The 23,383-nt window shown below is 41.0% G+C and overlaps 1 protein-coding gene across 2 annotated transcripts in view; it reads right to left on the bottom strand.

Moving 5' to 3' along the window:
* The window catches only part of PHEX (phosphate regulating endopeptidase X-linked), a 223,280-nt gene that overhangs the window by 160,227 nt on the left and 39,670 nt on the right, over nt 1-23,383 (bottom strand). Inside the window, exons 5-9 of one of the 2 annotated variants that reach the window (XM_053202160.1) lie at nt 16,253-16,339; nt 14,970-15,196; nt 6,807-6,875; nt 4,098-4,214; nt 745-828 (exon numbers count right to left, since the gene is read on the bottom strand). In XM_053202160.1, the coding sequence (XP_053058135.1) occupies nt 745-828; nt 4,098-4,214; nt 6,807-6,875; nt 14,970-15,196; nt 16,253-16,339 (584 nt within the window). The remainder of the gene's footprint in view (nt 1-744; nt 829-4,097; nt 4,215-6,806; nt 6,876-14,969; nt 15,197-16,252; nt 16,340-23,383) is intronic. The other variant, XM_027054518.2, reaches the window with a different exon arrangement.

Genomic DNA, 23,383 nt, shown 5'->3' with positions numbered 1-23,383 from the left:
CACAGGGAAAAATAGGCAGCAACAAGAAGTAACATGTGTCCTCTCTTCAGAGCATCACTAACTGGGTGTTTTTAACCAGCTACCCCAAAAGTCATTTCTTGTCTTTTTCTTTTTTTCCTCCCTTTCCTGTATCCACTATTGAAATGGAAAACCAGTTAGTCACTTGTGGCCTCCCCTGTAGGCAAGGGATGGCCATGGTTCCCAATCTTACTCAAGAAATAAAGGGAAGATATGTGGGAATATCCTGGAAAAGCTTCGTAGTTGTTTTTTTTTTTTTTTCCTGCTAAAAGAGACAGACATGGCTATCCTGGCCCTTCCCCTTTCTTCCTGACCTGATGGCAGGTGTGAAACGTGGGGCTGTGGCAGTCACCTCGCAGCCATGAGTCATCACACAGGAAGTCAAGAAGCCAACAGACTTAGGAGAGTGGAGTGGAAAGAACAAAACGTTGGTCTTTGACAACACTGTTAGCCAGCAAGAGCAATACCAACAGCCACCTACGTTTAGACTTTTGTCATGTAAGAAAATGGGCTTTAAGTTTTTAAGCCACTCCTGGGAAGGTTTTCTGTTTCCTACAAAAGAAAGCATCCTGAGGCACAAAGGATATCCTATGTGGTGAGTGACAAATAGGATGATAACCAATAAGAGTGGTAGGTTTCACAAGGCAAAAGTTTACACACACATGATGCAAAGTCACTCGTAAAATGACCAGTTAAGATAAAATTTCCTAGATCATTTTCACCAACCTGAGGAATCATAGCACTCAGCTGGGAAATGTTCATTTTGTTATACATGGCCTCACTGGTTCGGTTTTCATGTGGAATCATTATCTGTTGGAAAGAGGCTTTGGTTATTTTTTCAAACAAACCATTTCTTGATGCATGACTACTTTCTACATGTGCCAAAACATCTGCCTAGTATCATAAAGGTTTTCAAGATTTCGGTGCAGTGCTGAACTTGGGAGACGGTGGGGGGGACACATCACTTTAGGCAAAATTAGCATTACAATAATAAAAAGAAACTTTCCTGTCCTGTTCAGTGTGAAACACTGTCCTCACCATAAAAACAACTTCCCAAATCCTTTCCTCAAGGATTGAGGTTGGACAAAAATCTATTACTGGCTCAGGTTTGATAGCCAAAGTGAGATTAGGCAACTAAGACACACATCCAGCTTCACCCGTGGTATCCAGATAGTGATCCGAATAGCTCGTGAACCACAGACCATCCCTTCATCCCTTGAAGCCTATTTTCACTAAAGAGCACTGGACTATCAGGATACCACTGCCATCTGTGATCATTCTGTCCACAGCTCATTATCTCCCCTCTCCTCTTTCCTCTGCTTTCTCTGGCCTTGAGATTCCCCTGTCACCACTGCTCGGGGAATGAGTTCAGTTACCACTCAAATACATATTTCTAAGTCTACATGTCCGGCCTTGATTCTTCACACACTTTCTACTCCCAATACTCAGACCCTTGGCCACTGTGCCAGTACCAAATCTAAGCTTCTAGCCTCTGCTGTGATGAATCTAAGAAGAGCAGCAATGATTATCTTCCTCAAGGGCCACCTTAATCACTTCCATGGACAGGAAGTAGCTCCCCATAGCCCTAAACCACGTCATGCTTTTGCCATAAGGCCCTCCATCATCTGACTCCCTTGCATTAAACTTGTTACCTCCTACCTCACGTCTCATGCAGGACTCTCCTGCCCTGGCACCCCCATCCACCATCACCACTCCCATAGTTTGAACTATGATTCAAAACTTTGCCCAACATTCATTTTCTCTGTCAAACGTTCCCAATTAAACTCTACTTCACTCTAAGTACAAGGGCCACTCCATCAACAAGACCTCCCTTTGTACACACTTCTTTCTAGCTGGTACTGGTTAAATGAACACTTGCATGGCTAGATTGATACGGACTTTTTGTGCTTGGCTAGGTTGTTCTGTCTCCCCAGATTCAGAAGTTTCCCTAGTACTATGTGTCCCACTAATTTTGAATGACCTAGGCGTGTACAAGATGGGAGGTGAGAGTTACTGGCTGGCCAAAAATCCATGCACCATAGATTTTTCAAGACAAAATCACACAGGGCTGAGTGATCGACATCGGCCCCCTCTTTTCTAAATGCTTCAGTGCCCTCAGCTTCTCCCTCCTCACCCTCCACAGGAGAGACTTCATGAATCTTACAAACACCTTCCTGGATCTGTCTGAATCGTCGTTGCCTCAGAGAATGTCTCTCCTCCCTCTCTACTAGGGCTCACAGCCCCAGACTGAAGCCCTTTGGCCTCAGAGCTGTTTTCAGCTCTCTGCCAACTACTTCCCCCCACCCTGTGGACTTGTCACTTCATTTAGCCTCTCAACAATTCCCAGTCTTGCCTCAACCCAGCTGTTTTTAGTTCCCTTTTTGGTCCAAATCCCTGGCTCAGGGCAAGGCCTTCTCCCCCTATATCAGAGGTTCAGTCCAAATTAGAGCTTTGGGTCTCCTATTTGCCTGGGAAGGGAATCCAGATGGCCTCTAGACATGACTTAGAGGCCCAGTCTTTGACTCCACAACATCTGCAGCCGTCTTCACACACTCTTCAAAGGTAACTGCAGGAATGAACTTTTTGTTCTGCAAGTACGAGTTTGGAGAGAGGTAACAAGTACATCACTTCAGCTGAGAGAAAAGAAATCCTCCTGACCCTTATCAATTATCCCTACTCCATACCTGAACACCATACCACCACTTTGCCTAACACCAAACCAAGCAGCACTTGGACTCACATGCAACTCCATATTTTTACCAACTTCTATTATAAAAGACTATACTCCATATGCAAGATCTTCTTGATAAAAGTATCATTTTTTTGTCCACTACAAGGTATCCCCACAAGCAGATTTTACATTTGCTCCCTCTGGTCCTGAGAACACATAGGGATTTAATACTTTGCTTCTTCTACAAAAGAAGTTATATTCTTTTTTTTAATTCTTTTTTTTAACATTTATTTTTATTTTTGAGAGACAGAGAGAGACAGAGCGTGAGCAGGGAAGAGGCAGAGACAGAGGGAGACACAGAATCCAAAGCAGGCTCTAGACTCTGAGCTGTCAGCACACAGCCCGACATGGGGCTCGAACTCACGGACCGCGAGATCATGACCTGAGCCCAAGTCTGATGCCCAACAGACTGAGCCACCCAAGTGCCCCAAAAAGAAGTTATATTCTGAACAAAGCTAACCACTGAGGATTTCTCACTGTTCTCCCTCAAGTTTGTTCCTAGGTCTCTACCCTGAACGTGAAAGAACTTAAAGTAACTTACACAGAACATAGCATTTACATGTGGCAAGAGAAGAATAAAAAACAGGATTAGGTACAAGGTAGCACCAGGAAAGCAGCTAAAAAATGCTTAGCAGCATGCTCTATACACTTTCTACATCAAATTATGTATCAAATATCTAGTTTGGGTACACAGACTTCCCAAAGCCCCAATTTTAGGTCAGACTGATCCTGAGTGGGAATGATATAAAGAATAGACTGGATTTAAAAAGTCAGTTAAGCGTCCAACTTCGGCTCAGGGCATAATCTCGTGCTTCGTGGGTTCGAGTCCTGGGTTGGGCTCTGTGCTGACAGCTCAGAGCCTGGAGCCTGTCTCAGATTCTATGTCTCCCTCTATCTTTGCCCGTCCCCCATTCATATTCATTCATTCATTCTCTCTCTCTCTCCCTCTCTCCCTCTCTCTCTCTCTCTCTCAAACATAAATAAAAAACTTTAAAAAAATAAGCTTCCCTCAAGCCAAATCCATACAGATTTATTAACCAACTATTCTTCTATAGGAACCACACAGAGTTTTTTTTAGGAAAACATAGAGGATCTCCCTGGTGCTATTCTTTGGCCACAGCTGAGCAGCATCTGGACTTAGGGCTTCAAGAAGGGAGACAGAAGGAGTGAAGAGCTCTTCTCTCTGTCATGGTTCTTCCTGTTACTTCCCAGAAGGGATGCTATTAGTTATACCTTGGACCCAAAGGACAATGCCACAGAATGCTATTTTTATATTTATTTTCACTCGTGATATACTTCTTTTAAAATAAGGGGGAAAATAAGAAAGAGATTTCACATTAAGACTTACCTCGGCTATCTTAATTTCCAGTCTAAGCACTGACTTCATGTCATGCTCCGCTCGGGAGCTATTAGCTCCCAAAAGCACAGCAGTATCCACCATGAACTTGTAAAGGGCATCCCGATACTACAAGAGATAAAGAAGCAAGTGACCATGACAAGAGCCTATTCAAAAGTATGTTTCAGGGACACGGAAAGACAGAAACAGCAGGTGGAAATAAATGTTCTTCATTTTCACTCTGTACTCAAAGTATAGTATAGGCATTCGGCAATACCAACCACCCACCTACCACTTTGAGAGAAAGAAGAGTACAGCTACTTGTGTACTGTTTCCATGAGAGACAGAGATGTCCAGCCACCAAGGGTCAAGAGAACTAGTTTTCTGGTAACCAGTGATATTATGGATACATGAAACATCTTCAAATGAGCCCAGAATAGAAAGCTAAAGGTCAGACTCCTCTTTCCAAGCAAGTGAGGCTTTAATAAAATAATGGGAAAGAACCGTTGCTAAAAGCAGGAGGCATGATCCATGAAGACTAGTGGAAACTGTGATTTATTCTCTTCTGGCTCAATTTACCCACCTTCACATTAAGAAATTAAAGACCTGTGATTGCAGCCCTGTCCTTTAAATTTTGTATGGATTTTACAAAGTTTTCCTCACTGCTCAGGGAACAAAGAAGAGAAGAGAGGAATGATAAAGAGAAACCCAGCAAACAGCATATACGCAGTTTCCTCCTTGCATGTTCATATACCCATTTTCAGGCTACTCACAGGTCATTGGAGAGGGACCCTACTCTGTGGGAACTGTGGAAGTTTGTTGAGGGTCATCTCTCCTTTCAGATATATTTGTGAGAACTCAAAACCCCACATAATAAATTATCTCATAGTTCTGTTATGGGACTAAGATTTCTTCCTAACAGACACTTACGACCTTGAGACCAATATAGTGCTTGCATATAGCAGGGCCTTAACAAATATTTGTTAATCAGTAAGCAAGTTTTGCAAATAGTCTTAATTAGAAACAATGTTTTGTAATTCCCAGTTCAACTTAAGAAATTATTTAGTCAATCAATACATGTATAAAAGGTCTTGCTAGGCATTCGGTGCTTATGGGGGGTACAGATGAAAAATTACATAATGCATGAGTCTGGGTTCTCAATGTGTGATCCAGGGAGGGAGATAAACATGTAATTATTAACTGTAACATTAGAGAGACAAAAATAAGTTCTTTAACAAAGCTGCTAAGGGTTTGCAAACTCAAGAACTGAAGAAGAATTCCAGCCTGGAAAAACCGGCACAGCGCACTTGAAGGAGACAGATTCAGGAGCAGTGAAGAGTCCTCCTGTGTGTTGAGTAAGATGCTTTTGTTGGGGGAAAAGTAAAAGTATATCAGACAGCAAAAGTGCTTTGGGATCATGTCATGAAGAGACCTTGAAATCCCTCTAAGGAACTCAGAGCCTAGCGCATGAGCAGAAGCATGCTGGGAGCTGTATTTTGAGAAGGGGTCTTGTCCAGTGGTGCTAAGGAGGCAATGAAATGAATAGGAGGAGGTAATAGTTAAAAGGCTACTTATTGTAGTCAAGTCGAGAGTTAACAAGGATCTGACCTAAGGCACTAAAAATAGAAAGGAGGGACCAGAGATTAAACAGAGATTTTTAAGTGTCTGACTCTTGGTTTTGGCTCAGGTCATGATCTCGCAGTTTGTGAGTTTGAGCCCCCCATCAGGCTCTGTGCTGACAGCATGGGGCCTGCTTGGGATTCTCTCTCTCTTCCTCTCTTTCTGCCCCTTCCCCGTGAGTGCTGTCTCTCTCAAAAAACAAACAAAAACCGTAACAAAACACAACAAAAAACAACCTTCTTTGATAAGTGTCCTCACAAAGAAAGTTAGTTGCTGAAGATCTTACCTAGCTTCCTGCCCTTCATTCAGAACCTTCCGGTTACAGGATTTAGTATCAGCAAAGATGCAAGGACTTCCATTGTGAGCCAACACTTCTAAGTTCCTACATTCTTAGGCTGGCCCAGAAACCAGTGAACTCCCTAGTCAAGGGTCCCCTGGATCTGAGGGTCCTTTGGAAGTTCAACCAAGTTTCCAAAGTGAATTGAAAGTGTCAGGAGTGATGCAGCGCTACTCCAATCTCCAAGAACCTACCAGGTTTCCAAGCCAACCCAAGAAATCTATCGGAACTGATCCCATCTAGTTCTCATTAACCTTACATTAACCTGTGGCACCTGTTAGGAAAACAGATTCCTGGGCCCCACTTCAAGTCTCCTAAATCAGACTCTCCTGGGCTGCAGCCCAGGAATCAACATTCAACAGGAAGTTCCCAGATGATTCTTAAGCCATACAATTTGAGAACCACTGGTTAACTATGTCAACACAGTTAACACCCCCCCCCCCACCACCACCACCACTTTACTTCTGCAATGTAGAGTGAGCTCTCTACAGTTTTGACTGCAAGCTCATTTCTTGGTTACTTCATTCGGGTGTGCTGTATCCCCAGCTTGATCAACAGGACACTGAGCCTTGATGCCCAGACTTCCAAAAGACAGGGAATGCCATTTGTTTGCCTGAATAAAACACCTCTGTTTCCTGCACTGGGAATATGGTCATCCAATAGTCACATTGCTCATGGCCAGTAAAGAGTCAGGGATTTTACAACAATTTATGAACCTAACAACAGTCTGACAAGGTGCAGAGTTCAACATGGGTAAAACTTACAGACTTGGCTTCTGTGCTATTATCGAGGTAATCTTCCCTCACAGCTAGGGAGAGAGTTGCTTGGTCCAGCTGTTGAGACAAAAGAGAAAGCATTCTGTTTGTAATGTAAATTCTTACAAACCCTTTTAATAAGAGTCATGAGATCTGCATTCCAGTCATAGTGTGAGTCTCTGTCACCATTACACAAATAGTTGAATGCACTCAGAGCCACATGCAAACAGGTACTTCAGCAATGACAGAAATTATAAAATGTCAGAGACCTGCCCTTGCTCCATGGTTTCTAATCCTTTTGAGGTTCTATCAATACTGAATAGCATCAAGGCTTTCTGAGTTGAAATAGGTCTTGGAAATGATTTGTTTTTTCCCCCTTCTTGTGGATAAACATAAGCCAGAGAAACAAGGTGACTTTCCCAAGGTAACATGGCCGGGCAGGGCTCAGAGAAGCATCAGTGTCTTCTGTCACCAGATCTAGTACTTTTCTGGTATTTTACAAAATGCCAATCTGGAAAGAGCCGATTGACCACATTTTCTACCTCCATACCCCTGAAATACTATACTGCACTGATTTTTTAATGTTTATTTCAGAAAGAGAGTGCACTCAAGCCAGGGAGGGACAGAGAGAGAGGGAGAGAGAAAATCCCAATCAGGCTCCCCGCTGCCAGTGCAGAGCTCAATGTGGGGCTGAATCTCACCAAGAATGAGATCACAACCTGAGCCCAGATTAAGAGGTGGACGGACACTTAACTGACTGAGCCACCCAGGCACCCAGATTTTTTTTAATGTTTGTTTTTGAGAAAGAGAGAGAGACAGAGCATGAGCGGGGGAGGGGCAGAGACAGAAAGGGAGACAAAGAATTGGAAGCAGGCTCCAGGCTCCCGGCTGTCAGCACAGAGCCCGATGCGGGGCTCAAACTTACTAACCGCAAGATCATGACCTGAGCTGAAGTCAGATGCTCAACCGACTGAGCTACCTAGGCACCCCCCAGATTTTTTTTATTTTAAAGGAATCAAATGATAATTTTGTTTTGAGATATCGTTGCAAAATTTAGAACTCTCTCTGGAAAGTTTAGGATAGATGATAAAAATACAAATAATAATCAGACAACTTAACAACCAGAGTTATTATGGAAAAGTAGAGCATAATTTCTTGAATTAAACACCTTCAGCACCTTAAAGGCAATCAAAAGGGACAGACAGCATTTTCAAAGAATGTGCTACAACAAGTGGATATCCATTTGTAAAGCAAAAAAATAAACCTTGATCCATACCTCACATCTTAAAAACTACCTCAAAATGGATCATAGACTTAAATGCAAAACCCAAAACTATAAAACTTCTAGAAGATAACATAGGGGCAAATCTTTGTGACTTAGGGTTAAACAAAGAGTTATTAGACATGACAACTAAAATCGCGATCCACAGAAGAAAAAGTAAGTTGGACTGCATCAACATTAAAAAATTTTGCTCTGTTAAAGACACCGTCAGGAGAATAAAAAGACGAGCTACAGTCAGAGACAAAATATTTGAAAATCACATATGTGAAAGAGGACTTGTATATAAAGAGCCCTCAAAATGTAACAGTAAGGAAAAAAAAAAAACAATTTAAAAGCAAGCAAAAGATCTGAACAGACAATTCACCAAAGAACGTATGAAGATGGAAAGTAACTGCATGAGAAGATGCTCAACATCACTACTAATTAGGAAAATGTAAGTAATAAACAGTAAAACATCACTATACATCATTAGAATGGCAAAAACAAAAGAGCCCACAAACAACCTGCTAACGTAAAAACTGTCCAGGATGGGGGAAAACTGGATCACTCACACAATGCTGGTGGGAATGCAAAATGCAGAGCCACTTTAGAAACCAGTTCAATAGTTTCTTATAAAGTTAAGCAGACACTTATTTATGACCCTGCAACCTCACTCCTAGGTATGTTCCCAAGAGAAATAAAAACTTCTGCTCACACAAAAACCTGCATGCAACTCTGTTCATAATTGCCCCAAACTGTAAACAACCCAAATGTTCTTCAACTGGTGAATGGATAAAGGGTGATACACAAGAAAACACTACTCAGCCATACAAGGGAATGAACTACTGACACATGCAACAACACAGGCAACTTGTAATCACATTCTGAAAAAGGCAAAACTACAGGAACAGAGAAGAGGGTGTAAGGATGGGGAAAACGGTTGACTACAGATGGGCACCATGAGGTAATTTTGTTGGGGGTGACGGAACTGTTCTGTTTTCTGACCATGGTGGTGATTACATGAATATGCGTTTGCCAAAATTTATAGACATGTGCATCACAGATAGTTAATTTCACTGTATATAAATTTAAAAATAAATATTTTTTAAGTTCCAGAACCTCCTCTCAATCTATGGCTATTCTTTCTTGAGTTTTAGCAACTACCTAAAGACTGAATAAAATAGATCCCAACAGCAGACTTTCTAATTTATATAATTCACACAGAAAAAAATTAAGCCAAATTAAGAAGATAGAAAATCTAAATAACAAACCAAACATTAGTAGCATCTGAATAAAAACTGGATCCTACAGGCACATATCATTAGTTTATATTACTGTACACTGTTTTTATCTATCGATTCTAGTTGTTCTTCATTTTTCTACAATCTCAAATATTTTCTTTTTTTAATACATAAAATCTGCAGAGGATCATAGTTTTCCATAAAAATCTCCTTCATATGCAACAAATTCTACAAAGGCCAAGTTAAGAGTTAGTGATGTTATGAAAAATTCAAGGAAAAACATTGCTCTTGTTTCAAGGGGGGAAAAAAGAGGTTTTCATAACATCCATCTTGTCTGCATGTATTACTAAAATCCTCAAATTGCTGTGTTCAATCTTCTTGTCTAATTGGCCCCAAACAACCAAGTCATAAGCCAGACTGGCTTCATCCTACTGAAATTCCCAATCTACCACCATTTCTTCCAAAAATTAAGTGAGCCAGGATCGTGAAACACAATATTATGATTAAGATGCTTTGGCTTTCAATTAGATCTGGACAAGGTGGAGCAGTCTTTTGAGCTTCAGTCACATAGGAAAGGAAACTCAGGAAATGATATCAAGAAAGCCAAAGCTTCCCTCTGATGAAATGAAGTTAAATCTGCTTATTATAAAAGTTTAGATGATTCAATTAAAGTTACTGGACATTTTTTAAACGTTCACACTGTTATAGTTTCTAGGGAACGTTTTCAATACACCAAACAGTTTAAGGTCTGTCAACTAAATCACTTTAGAAGCATATGAACTCTTGAGGCAAAAGACTTTCTCAAGAGACCAACATCAGGACACTGTGTTATTGGAGGTTTGTTAATCCTTGCATTTACAAATGATCTTAATAGCCCAAGTAGAAAATAAAATACGTGTTTTGGAAATCCGATATATTGAACTGAAAGATGAACTTTGTTTGTCCAACTGCAACAAACCTCAGTTTAGGAAAGAAAGCAGTAACACAAAAAGAAACATCTGACAGATTATGATTTAGGATAAAGAAAATACACAGCAAATAGAAAAACTTCATTTCCAAGAGGGTCTCTCCTTGTCATCCTTACAGATTTTGCTAAAAGTCAGACAAAAGCAGGCCACTGACTAATGAGGACTTTAAGTCACTGTTTCAGTAACAAATACTGAGACAACCGTGGTCTTCCAAACATTCTTTCAGGAGCATACATATTCAAGCCTTTTATTGGCCTTTAAATCCTCATTCTTATTCTCTCCTTACGTAAAATAAACCCAAACACATGTAGCAAGGTATGTTTTGGAGCTTTGACTTCTGTTGTTTCCTATATTTTTGTATTTCCTTTCTCCCATTTCAGGCTGTGATAAATCCTGTGCCATCTCGCCATGGGGGAGCTTTACAGAGGACCACTCTGGATTGGAGCACACCCAACTGTCCGTCCTTGGCATGGGGATACTTCTGCCCACTGGAAACGTGCTTTCTTTCTTCACCCAAAGATATTGCCACAATGCTGTGCCTTCCCAAAACGAGCCCTTTTTCTTAGCCCCATGGGTTTATGGTATTAGAAAAGCTAAAAACATTGACAAATATAGTATGTGATGGTAAAAGAACTCTAAGTACATCAAGAGAGGAGACTTTGAGGTAAGAGACTTTTCCCAGAGCAAAGAGATCTCCTAGGCAGCCAGAGAAGTCCAAGCTGGTCATGAGCAGAGCGGGCAGTCACTGCCCCTAAAAAATTGTAGGATCGCAGAATGGGAGGCCCAGGGCTCTGGCAGCACAGCAGCACACTGGAAGGGCCCATGTGGGCTGAGATAATGGGTTTGTTCTCAGAACCAGGTACCTGATGAGTGGAGGATCTCCTACTGGCCCAGGAAAAGGCTAAGAAATGGGGCAACCAGAAGATTGGAGAAATGCCCAGACTGGTTCTGTTTCCCACTACAAGGTGGCATGGGAGCTCAGTCAGAGATGAGACCAATGGAAATTGTCTATTTCTTGCATACGTGAACTCGAGATCTGAGAGGTAGGCTGGGTACCAAAAGTGAAGAGAGCCAAGTGGTTCTGCAAATGGTTCTGACCAGCTGTCTCATCACGCTGTAAGAGAAGGATACCTCTTGTCATGTGCTACTGTGTGTCAGTATCTATCTTGTAAACTCTCACATAATTCACCTCATTTAAACATCACAGTGACAGTGAAAAGTACGTTCTATTTCACCTGTCAATACTCATGGGGAAAATGAGACTCAGGTGAAGCAGTGTGCACACAGATATTCACTGAGTAAATCACAAAGCCAAACCATGAACTTCAATCTCTTTAACCACAAAGCCTACACTTTTTTCCACTACCCTAGTGGTTTTCAAACTATGTTCCACAAAACGTAAAAGATGCTCCAGTGGAGGGGGTGGGCAGTGTACCTGGGTGGCTCAATTGGTTAAGCATCTGACTTTGGCTCAGGTCATGATCTCAGAGTTCATGGCTTTGAGCCCCACATCGGGCTCTGCACTGACAGTGTGGAGCCTGCTTGGGATTCTCTCTCTCTCTCTCTCTCTCTCTCTGCTCCTCCCCTGCTTGCACTTTCTCTCTCTCTGAAAAATAAACAAACTTTAAGGGACGCCTGAGTGGCTCAGTCAGTTAAGCATCTGACACTAGGTTTCTGCTCAGGTCATGATCTCACAGTTTCATGAGTTCGAGCCCCACACTGGGCTCTGCACTGGCAGCATGGAGGCTGCTTCAGATCCTCTCTCCCTTGCTCTCTGACCCTCCCCCACTCACACGGTCTCTGTTTCTCTCAAATAAATAAAATTTTTTTAAAAAATGCTCCAGAGGCTCCAAATATTTAATCAAATGTTTTATAGTTTTAACTATTTCTAATAAAATCAACACTTGGAAATTCTACAACACTGGCAGCTACCAATACACTAATTTTTGTTGTCAGGTTCATTGGGTTTTAGGCAGATCTCAGAAGAGAGCTTCTTCTACCATATCTAGACACAAGCTTGAACTTCTTTTAACGGTGTCACAATTACAGAGACTGCAGCTCTATTTTGTTAATTCAAGTGTGTGACTATTCACATAAAATGGTACAAACAGGGACACAACTAAAGCAAACGAACGCTGCGTTCAAATACCAAGCCATGGTCAAACACATCAGATGGAACAAGTTACCATCTTGGCAAAAGAGAGCAGTAGTGAAGTCCATGAGTGCCTACTCATATCTGGAGACTAGTCTATTCATTGACAGTCCAGTGTTTCCAAGATCCATTTAATTGAATATTAAGTATGCAAGGCAAGCTGTTAAAAATTGGTTACCATGTTCCTTTATTCTCCATGTTTCTTGTAAGCTGGTATTAAAACTAGAGGCCTGATTAGATCCAAGTTCATTTTTTTTCTTTTCCTTTGGCAAGACATCATGGGTGATGGTGTATGCTTCCCAGTGCCCAGTATCAGAAGGCATACAAAATCTGGTTGCCCCACTTTTAGCAAGGCTACTGTTGATGTTTGGGTTCATTTGACGTCAGTGTGATCTACCATGAATTCTCCCATCAACCACTGACCTAATGGTTCTAAGCTGCTATTGATGATAGCTGCCTTGATCCTTTATTCTCATTAGAAATGTTTTAAAACAGTAACTTTCTAATTTTATTCTTTCTCCTGCATTTTAAAGCTGTGATTCTCCTATAAACAATAATTTTCCCTCATCAACTATTAGTTTACCCTGAAATCGGTCAGATCTACAATGCTGATGAAAATTGACACATCAACCAAATGCACATGAGATTCCTATTTGGAACCTGACTCAAAGACCAACTGTTTAATTTTTTTAAAGGACATGTTTGAGACATTTCAGGAAAACTGAAAATTAACTAGTTGTTAGATGTTAATTATGGAATCATGATTACTTTGTGATAATAGTCCTTCCATTCTATAAATACTGATTTACCAGTGCAATGATATTAATTTTGGATTTGCTATAAAATGCTCCAGCCTCCCCCACAAAAGAAAAGGTTAGGATAAAACAAGAAGAGCCAAAAGCTGCCAGTTGTTGAAGCTGGGTTGATGAGTACATGGGGGTTTGTTATACTATTCTTTTTATTTTTGTATTATTTTCCATAGTAAAATGCTTAAGGAAATGAATTCTTAGACTAGGTCCAGAAACTGGTGAAAAATGAAATGGTTACCATTTGTAATTACTTTTATGTGTGTGAGTCAAGATCTTCTATCACCCAACAGAGTGCAGAAATTTAAGTTTGAAAGTCTCCATCTAACTTCAAAATACTTAAGGTATTTGAAAGGATATCATAACAGTTCTGCAATGAAGAATGACAGCCTTAAAACCTGGTTTGTTTGTTTTTTAAGCAAGGAATCTATTAGCATAACACAGGTCAACTGGACCATTATGTAACATTGTTTTGCCTTGAGTCTTGCATAGCACATCTTATCCAGACAGCATTAGCATGTGTGTCGGTGCCATGTTCCTGTTCCTTCACCCAGCACGGAAGTACAGACATCTCTGGAACTAAGAATTTCCTCCTGAGTAGATGGGAATTCTGCCAGTGACTAGAGATTTACTGAGACTTCCATTGTCTAAACTATAGCTGGGCAGACCACAGCGTGCTGGCCAGCCTGTCACACAACCACACCCATTCATGTAAGTAGTGTCTATGGCTGCTTTCCCAGATGCAACAGCAGAACTGAGTAGGTGAGACAGAGACCATATGGCCCACAGAGCCTAAAATGTTTACTATCTGGTCCTTCACAGGAAAAAAAAAAATGCCAGCCCCTTGGTATAATAAAAACAAAACTGTAGGGCGTAGATTTTTAAAAGCTGACTTGCAACAAAAGAGGGTAATATACTCTAAAGGTTTTATACTTCTACAATTTGATCATCATTATATCACCAATATTTTCTGGTTTGACAAAGGACAGAACTGGGAGGAAAATAATCAGTGATTCAGTAAAATTTTCATAATTAGTCCAAGTAGCTGTGGAAGTAAAACATTTAACAGGATCAAAACACAAAACAATTTAAGAAATGTTATTTGAATCCTTGCCAAGCTGTTTTACTGATGAGTCTTTGTTGGTAGTTTTCAGACAGTCCCAATTTTACCAATATAATAATGTACATCAAGGTATGTCGGCATGCCCCATTCCTTCATGGGAGAAATGCTTACTCTCCTAACAGAAAATGCAAACAAATACTTAGAACAAGTTTTTCTTCCTTTTTAAATGAAGGAAGGGAGAATCAGGATGAACTTGACAATGAAATTTTAAATGTGCCTGCAAGAATATGTTAGGGAAAGGTGAACAAAGGCTCGTGGTATGTGTTCTCCTTTGTCAAGGGAAGGATGAGGTGAGGGGAGGAGCAGAGTTCACAAAGTCTTTGCAGCCTGCTCCCCACTGGAATTTAGGGGCCCCACACATGCTCAGAGTAGAGATTTGAGGGCCAGATCAGAGATGACTTGAAACTCATCCACAAGCTTCCTGAAAGGCAGACAAAACTGATTTGTTCCTCATTTATACTCCACAAATCTGGGATGAAGGGGAATATTATAGATCCTAATGATTAACAGAATTGTTATCTGATCATTTCAGTAAGGTGCTAGGATTCTCATTCCCTGGAAACACACCCCAAAAGGCTAACCATGAACTGAATAAACGGGATGAACAAGTGCTCACTATACCTTCAAGATATGTTCGTTGGATGCCTTGTCATCAGGGGACACATACAGTCGGATGAACACAGAATTGCTGTACTGACCACGAAATGTTGCAAGGGTATGCAAAAGACTGAACTTTCTCTCTGACCACACTCCCTCAGGACCAATATTAGACTCGAGCACAGGCCAGCGGAAAGGTGAATGCCGCAGGATGTGGAGCAATGGTTTGGCATCTGCTCTTTCGATCGCTTCTGAAAGGGAACAGATATGAAAGAAGAGTTAGAATTGCAAACAGGATCACCAAACTAAAAGGCAAGTGTATCTTCTCAAGAGAAAATTCCCGTAAGGTCCCAACTTAGCATTTCAGCTGTTCGAGGGAGGTGTGGTAGACTGAGCACGGCCACAGAGACAGAACTACCTCTGATTCACACTTCAGTGTGACTGCCTAAACTTGGAGTTCTTGCCAGGAGAGCAGACTAGGGAACCTGCTGAAATTCCTGACAATAAAAGATGGGCTCACTACAGCCCAATGAGCGATATTAGGCTGAGAATATTTTGGAAAACTACAGAACCACCCTAGGTAAAGGAAACTGCTTGGTAAAACCAACCCCTCCCCACTATGCATGAATTAATGCCTCAAGGCTCCTTTGTCATCTTTTACTGCCCTCTTCTACCTCACCAAATAATATCTCAAATCCTAAACAAGTTAACACACTTCCCACTGGCACTGGTTTCTCCCTGCAGTGGTCTTGAGAAAGCACACCAGATAAAATGACAAGTGTCACCTTAACTCCAATCAGACCCAAGATGCCAACACAGGCCTAACACACCCACCTAAGATGCCTGTTAGACTGATGGAAAAGCAGAAGGGGGCCCAGCCCACCTGGGAATCTGGATTTTCTTGGGCCCCTGTAAGATTCTATGGGATATAGCAACACTCCCAAATACCCTCTCTCCCAGCTCCTTCTCAGACCAGACCTGGCCTCTGGATTCTTATTTCTGCACCACATACAATGGGGTCTGCCCTTCTGACCCTACCCAAGTTTCTCATGGAGCACTTGATACCTAAAGAATCCAAGCCATAGAAATAAAATTATTTTCCTATTTTCTCCATCAAGCTACCAACAGAACATTAAGAACGGGAGAGTCAAAATCCAGTCTCTGAAAATTGTTCCTTTCCTCAAACAACACTTTTAAACGTTAATCGAATTCTTAGTAGTTCTCTTTTTCCTTAAATAATATCTTTAAACATTAAGAGAGTCTGTGAAGAAGAGGGTGGCAAATATTTTATTGTCTTTATTACTTACTCTCATTCATGCAAGATGAATAAAGGATTTTGGCTTTCTGTATGGCTTCGGTGTCCCGCCTTCTACTGATAGATTTCTCCAGAAGTGCTAGGAAGGTGGAGAAAGGATTCGTTAGTATCCACCCACACATGGTGCCAAGTTAGAGGTCATCTGATAACCACAGTCCCAGCCTCCAGAAAATTAAATGTAAAGGCAGACAGCCCTGCAAAAGACACATCTATAAAAGATACACAGATGGCAGAACCGAGTCCAAGTTGCTTGAGGTTCAAATAAAAAATAAAATTTAACATTCTCTTTTCCAAGGTTCTCCTAATTCACAGAATCCAAAAGTTCAATTTCTAACTGAAGCTGGACCTGCTGCAGGGGTTAATGTTTTCTGCTACCTACACAAAAGGAAACAGATTTCATTTATTCAAGAACTAAAAATAACTGAATTCTGTTCCTTGTTTCTGCACCGAGTAATATTCTCAAAGGAGGCAATTTCATCAGAGTCGGGTTTCTTAAGATTTCTCCATAGCCCAGCCTCTCAGGGAGGTCACCTGGAAGAAATTTCCCATTAGAAGTTTTATTCAATGTTGCATAAACATGCTGTGGACATGAAAGAAGTTGTTTAGACAGGAAATGGGAGAGGCGAGATTGGAAAGCCTACCCAAATTGCCTGAAAACTTGTCCATTTATACATGCAAAGTCCTGGCCATTTAAATGAGGTCATGTGTATAAAATGGTTGCCAGCATAGACCTGAGCCCACCCAAAAAATGATTTGCTATTTATAAAATCAGTGATGCTTTTTTCTGAAGGTGAAAAATGACAGCTGTCACTATTAAATAGAGGAAGAAAGCCAAGACTCAAAAAAAAAACTACCCTCTTACCCAAAACACACCTTGGATGCATTTGAGAGTATTAATTTTCCTACATGAAGCCAAGATGAAGAATCCCCATGCAGCACCGTGTTACTGCCTACATCAAGCATCAAACTGCCGTTGTCAAGGCATTTGGAGTTTATTTCTGAAACATCTTAGCAGCCTCCAAATGATGGCACAACAGATGCTCCCAAAGTACTCTGAATAGCTTCAAGACACAATGTAGAGTGCTCATCAAATTAACAAATAATTACGTATTACCGGAAGAGGAATCTTTACTTCTAAACTAGAAGGTCTACCTTTCTGAGGGCACCTGGATGGCTCAGTCGGTTGAGTGTCTGACTTCAGCTCAGGTTGTGATTTGATGGTTTGTAGGTTCGAGCCCCACACTGGGCTCTGTGCTCACAGCTCAGAGCCTGGAGCCTGCTTGGGATTCGGTGTCTCCCTCTCTCTCTCTCTCTCTGCTCCTCCCCTACATGTTCACATGCTCTCTCTCAAAAATAATTAAACAATAAAAAAGGAAGTTCTACCTTTATGGGGAAAAAATGCAATCCAGAGCTCCTGTCCAGTTTTTTATGAGCACCTGTACGTCAAACAAGTCCACATTAATTACATGGATTCAAATAAAATACATTGAGTTGGATGTGGGCATTTTCAATTATTTCAACTTGTGTCATGTTTCTTTCTTGTGTGTTATCATAGCAATAAAGCAGGATACCTAGCCCCAAGGATAAAGAAGAGAGATTTGTTTTTTTAATAAACATAAAGCTCTAAAACCATATCCACATATCTTTCTATTCAAATCAGATCATGTGTCTTTCCATGGTATTACTTCCACAGTCATTGGACTGTTAGGGAGACACATTTGAAAGTAACTAATCCAAATTCCATTTAAGGACATGATGCTATTCCGATGCTATAAACACTCCACAGATTGCAAACAAGAATGCCCTTAGGACCAAAAACAAGCCACGGGAGCAAAAGAATTCAAAGCATTAAACATATGCCTGAGTGTGCACCCAAGGCAGTCTGTGTATCACAAGAAGGGAGAAAGAGGACATGTAACGCTAAGTAGGGCATTCCCAAAACCCTAACTAGGCACAAATATCAATAACATGTTCAGGCATATCCCAGAGATACTGTGGGTTCAGTCACAGACTATTGCAATAAACTGAATATTGCAATAAAGCAAGTCAAATTAATTTTTTCGCTTCCCAGTGCATATAAAAGTTATGTTTATACTATACTGTAGTCTATTAAGTGTGCAATAGCATTACGGTTTTTTTTGGAGAGAGAGAGAGAACGTCAGCAGGCGAGAGAGGCTAGGGGAGAGAAAGGAGGGAAGACAGGGGAAGGGAGAGAGAGAATCTTAAGCAGTCTCCACCATCAGCACAGAGCCAATGTGGGGCTCAATCCCATGAGTCTGGGATCCTGACCTGAGCCAAAATCAAGAGTCAGACACTCAACCAACTGAGCCACCCAGGCACTTCAACAATAGCATTATGTCTTTAAAAAAGAATGTAATACCTTAATTAAAAATACTTGCTTGCTACAAAATGCTAACCATCATGTGAGCTTTTAACAAGTTACAATTTTTTTGCTGGTGGAGGCCCCTGCCTCCATGTTGAGGGCTGCTGACAGATCAGGGTGGTGGCTGCTGAAGGCTAGGGTGGCTGTGGTAATTTCTTAAAATAAGACGACAATTAAGTATGCCACCTAGATTGACACTTCCTTTCAGGAATGATTTCTCTGAGGCATATGATGCTGTTTGATGGCATTTTATCCACAGCAGAACTTCTTCCAAAACTAGAGTCAATCCTCTCAAATCCTGCTGCTGCTCCATCAACTAAGTTAATGTAATATTTTAAATCCTTGGTTGTCATTTCAATGATCTTCACAGTGTCTTTGCCAGGAGTAGATTCCATCACAAGAAACCACTTTCTCTGCTCATTCATAAGAAAGAACTCCCCATCTATTCAAGTTTGATCATGAGATGGCAGCAATTCAGTCACACCTTCAGGCTCCACTTTCTCTTCTACTTCTCTTGTGATTTCTACCACATTAGAAATTACTTCCTCCCCTGAAATCTTGAATCCCTTCAAAGTCACCCATGATGGTTGAAATCAGCTTCTTTTCAGACTCCTGTGAATGTCGACATTTTGACCTCTTCCCATCAATCATGAATGTTCTTAATGTCATCTAGAATGGTGAATCCTTTCCAGGAGGTTTTCTATTTACTGTTCCCAGATCCATCACAGGGATCACTTTCTACGGTGGCTATAGCCTTATGAAACTTACTTCTTAAATGATAAGACTTAAAAGTCACAATGACTCCTTGATCCATGGGCTGCAGAGTAGATGTCGTGTTAGGAGACATGAAAACAACACTAATCTCACTGTGTATCTCCATCAGAGTTCTTGGGTAAACAGGTACACTGTCAATGAGCAGTCATATTTTTTCTAAGCTATAGGTCTCAACAGTGGGTTTAAAATACTCACTAAGCTACGTTGTGAACAGATGTGCTGTCATCTAGGCTTTGCTGTTCTATTTAGAGAGCACAGGCAGAGTAGATTTAGCATAATCCTTAAGGGCCTTAGGATTTTCAGAAAGGCAAATGAGCAAGGCTTCTACTTAGTCACCAGCTACATTAGCCCCTAAGAAGAGAGTCACAGCCTATCCTTTGAAGCTTTGAAGCCAGGTATTGACTTCTCCTCTCTAGCTATGCAAGTCCAGGATGGCATCTTCTTCCAAATAAGGCTATTCCATCTACATTGAAAATGTGTTTAGTGCAGTCATCTTCATGAATTATCTTAGCTACATCTTCTGGATAACTTGGATATCTGGATAACGCAGCTTCACCTTGTTTTACGGAACAATGTTTTATAGGTTCTTTCCTCAAATCTCATGAAACAACCTCTGCTAGTTTCTAACTTTTCTCCAGCAGCTTCCTCGCCTCTCAGTCTTCATAGAATTGAAGGGAGTTAGGTCCTCACTCTGCATTAGGCTTTGGCTTAGGGTGCCTATATTGTGGCTGGTTTGATTTTCTATCAAACTTTCTCCATATCAGTAATAAGGCTGTTTGGCCTTCTTATCATTTGTGTGTTCACTGGAGGAACACTTATCATTTCCCTCAGGAATGTATCCTCTGCATTCACAACTTGGCTACCTGTTTGGTGCAAAAGGCCTAGCTTTCAACACACCTTCCTCACTAAGTTTAATCATTTCTAGCTTTTGATTGAAAGTGAGAGACATAGGATTCTTCCTTTCATTTGAACACTTAACAGGCCACTGTAGAGTTATTAACTGGCCTTATTTCAATATTGCTGGTCTTGGAATAAGGAGGCCTGAGGAGACGGAACAAGATGGGCGGACAGCCAATTAGTGGAGCAACCAGAACACATACAACATTTATCAATTAAGTTTGCCATCTTATATGGTTTGTGATGCCCCCAAACAATTACAATGATAACATCAAAGCTCATTGGTCACAGATCACCATAACAAATCTAAGAGTAATGAATAGGTTTAAAATATTTCAAGAATTACCAAAATGTGATGCAAAGACTCAAAGGAAGCAAATGCTGTTGGAAAAATGGCACCAAAGAGACTTGCTTGATGAAGGTTTGTGGCAACCCTGCAAGTTTTTTAAAAACGCAAGCTCTGCCCAGCCCAACAAAGGAACTGTTATAAAGTGAGGTATGCCTGTATGTGTTAAAATTCTGATTTCTGTACTGGAATATGGCTTTTAAATACTTTTTAAGTTTATTTACTTTAAGAGTGAACAAGCATGCGTGTGCATGAGGGGCAGAGAGAGAGAATCCCAAGCAGGCTCCACACTGTCCATGCAGAGCCCGATGCAGGGTTTGATCTCACAACCGTGAGATCATGACCTAAGCTGAAATCAAGAGTCGGCCACTGAACTGACTGAGCCACCCAGGCGCCCCCAGAATGTGGCTTTTAAAACACATGTAGCTATCACGGGTTACCTGTCATACACCTTCCCTTCTCCTCTCCACCTCACGCCCAAGCAGGCAGGAGAGCAATGATATTAAGACAATAGCATGGCAATCAGTTGGCAGCATTCATTTTATGTATCTCTGTATTTGAATTAGTGGTAAGAGGAATGAAGTCTAGCCTGGAGAGTCATTAATGAGCAGAAAACAAAGCCTGCCTACCAATGGCACTTACTCAGGTTATTAAAATGTCCCTAAAGTACTGAGAAGGACTCATGGGTCACCCATACAAGGGCATTCCATCATAATTGAAGTTGTTTCTCAAATGATTTCTCAATCCTCACCCCCTTGCGTGCATCCTTAACCATGTGATGACAGAAAAGTGAAACTCCAGTTCATAAAAACCTACAGTGCAACACACCTCAGACTTTAAAGCTGGTTTCAAAGCGCTTCTGATCAAATTTGAACATAACACATATTACGTATCTTTTCCTCTCATTAATCTTAATCAAGTAAAATTGTTTTTTCAAAAAAAGACAAATAGACATGTCAAGTGGGTGGGCTTTCAAATCACACCAAAGTGGTTTCTGGTTTCAGCTTGCTGCTTCTTTCTAGCTGGAACCGGGCAAGTTATTTAATCTAAGCCTCAGTTTCTTCAACTGCAAATTTGAAAGATAATAGTGCCTACCTCCCAGGAGTGTGGTGAAAATCAAACATTTTAATGCAAAGAAACTCCCAATATCAAAGGGCAGACACCTACGTGATCAACCAATGGTGGCTTAAACAAGATTACAGGCCAAGTCAGCCATTTACAAAACTGTAATAAAGCTTGTTTCTTGTGCTTTTCAATAAATGTTTTTTCCTCCTCCCTTCTTAGGATAATGGTAGCCAAAGGCCACATGCTATAATGCAAGACACTGCCGCTCCATGTGCAGGACTGTTTTACAAACTGTAGCAGCCCTAGCCACCTCGCAGAGCCCCACATTCCATGCTTGCTTTGCTTCCACAGTAGAGGCAATGCTCCATGATGAGGGATATTCCACAGTCAGTGTTAACCCATAAAAATATTTTGCTCACATTCCTCTTAAACAACAAGGCATTTTTCTGATATATACATTTCTAATGAAACTATAACATACATACAAGAAAACTACACTGATCATAATTTGAAGGATTTTCACACAGTAAACACACCCTTCTAACCAATGTAACAACCAGAGCCCCAGAAGTCCCTTGGGCTCCCTTCCAGTCACTATTTCTGATCAAGACAACAAATATCCTCTTTGGGGAAGTGCTTACTCAAGTCTATGACCCTGCTTTTATTGGGTAATCTATCTTTTACCGATTTGTAGAATTTCTTCATATATTCTACACCAAGTCCTTTGTTGAATATTTGTATTGAAAAATCTCCCAATTAGCTTTGTTTTTCTTTATTTTTATTTTTTAGTTGAGAGAGAGAGAGAGAGCGCAAGTAGGGGAGTGGGGCAGAGAGAGATAGCATCACAAGCAGGCTCCACGTTCGGTGCAGACCCCGACACAGGGCTCGATCCCATGACTCTGGGATCATGACGGGAGCTGAAATCAAGAGTCGGACGCTCAACCAACTGAGCCACCCAAGCGCTCCAATCAGTCTTCATTTTCTTAATGGCATCATGTAATGAAGGAAAATGCTTTCTTTTAATACAGTCCAAGTTCCCTATTTTTTCTGTGTACGGTTAGTGTATTTTGTGTCTCACTTAAGAAACCTTTGCCTGCCCCAAGATCATGACAATATTCTATGCCTTTTTAAGAATCCTTATTGTTTCATGTTTAGATCTATAGTCTACGTAGCACTGGTTTCTGCCCAAGGTGTGAACAGGCATGCCTTTGTAACACAAGCCTGGCTTCACAGGGGACAACTAAAGGGAGAATTTTAATGAGGAAGCTATTTTTGGTCATAGGGCCCCAAGTGTTGTCACATACGAAGTAATATCAGTGCATAAAATTAGCATTAACGGTGGCTATTCTCCATTAAATTGAGTAGTCTCTGTGGAGCAGGGGCTGTGTCACATTCATCCTGGAGCACCCAGGACCTACTGCTTGGCATGGTTGGTGCTCAGTCCACATTTGCAAAGTTGAATTTCCAAAAAGGTTAATTAAGTCTGAGAGTTGTTCATGCAACAGAAAAGGAACTGTGAGAAGTTGGACTCTATTTATTATTGCTGGGTATAATCAGCAATGTCCTGATTACACGAACATCTATAATCTCCTTTTCTCACATCCCAGCGTCTGTACCATACAATGCAATCCAAGATTGCATTCATCGGTTTTCATGAA

Source organism: Acinonyx jubatus, chromosome X (genome assembly GCF_027475565.1).
Source record: "Acinonyx jubatus isolate Ajub_Pintada_27869175 chromosome X, VMU_Ajub_asm_v1.0, whole genome shotgun sequence".
Taxonomy (NCBI): domain Eukaryota; kingdom Metazoa; phylum Chordata; class Mammalia; order Carnivora; family Felidae; genus Acinonyx; species Acinonyx jubatus.
The sequence above is the reverse complement of the archived record's forward strand: the minus strand, read 5'-3'. Positions and strand labels throughout refer to the sequence as shown.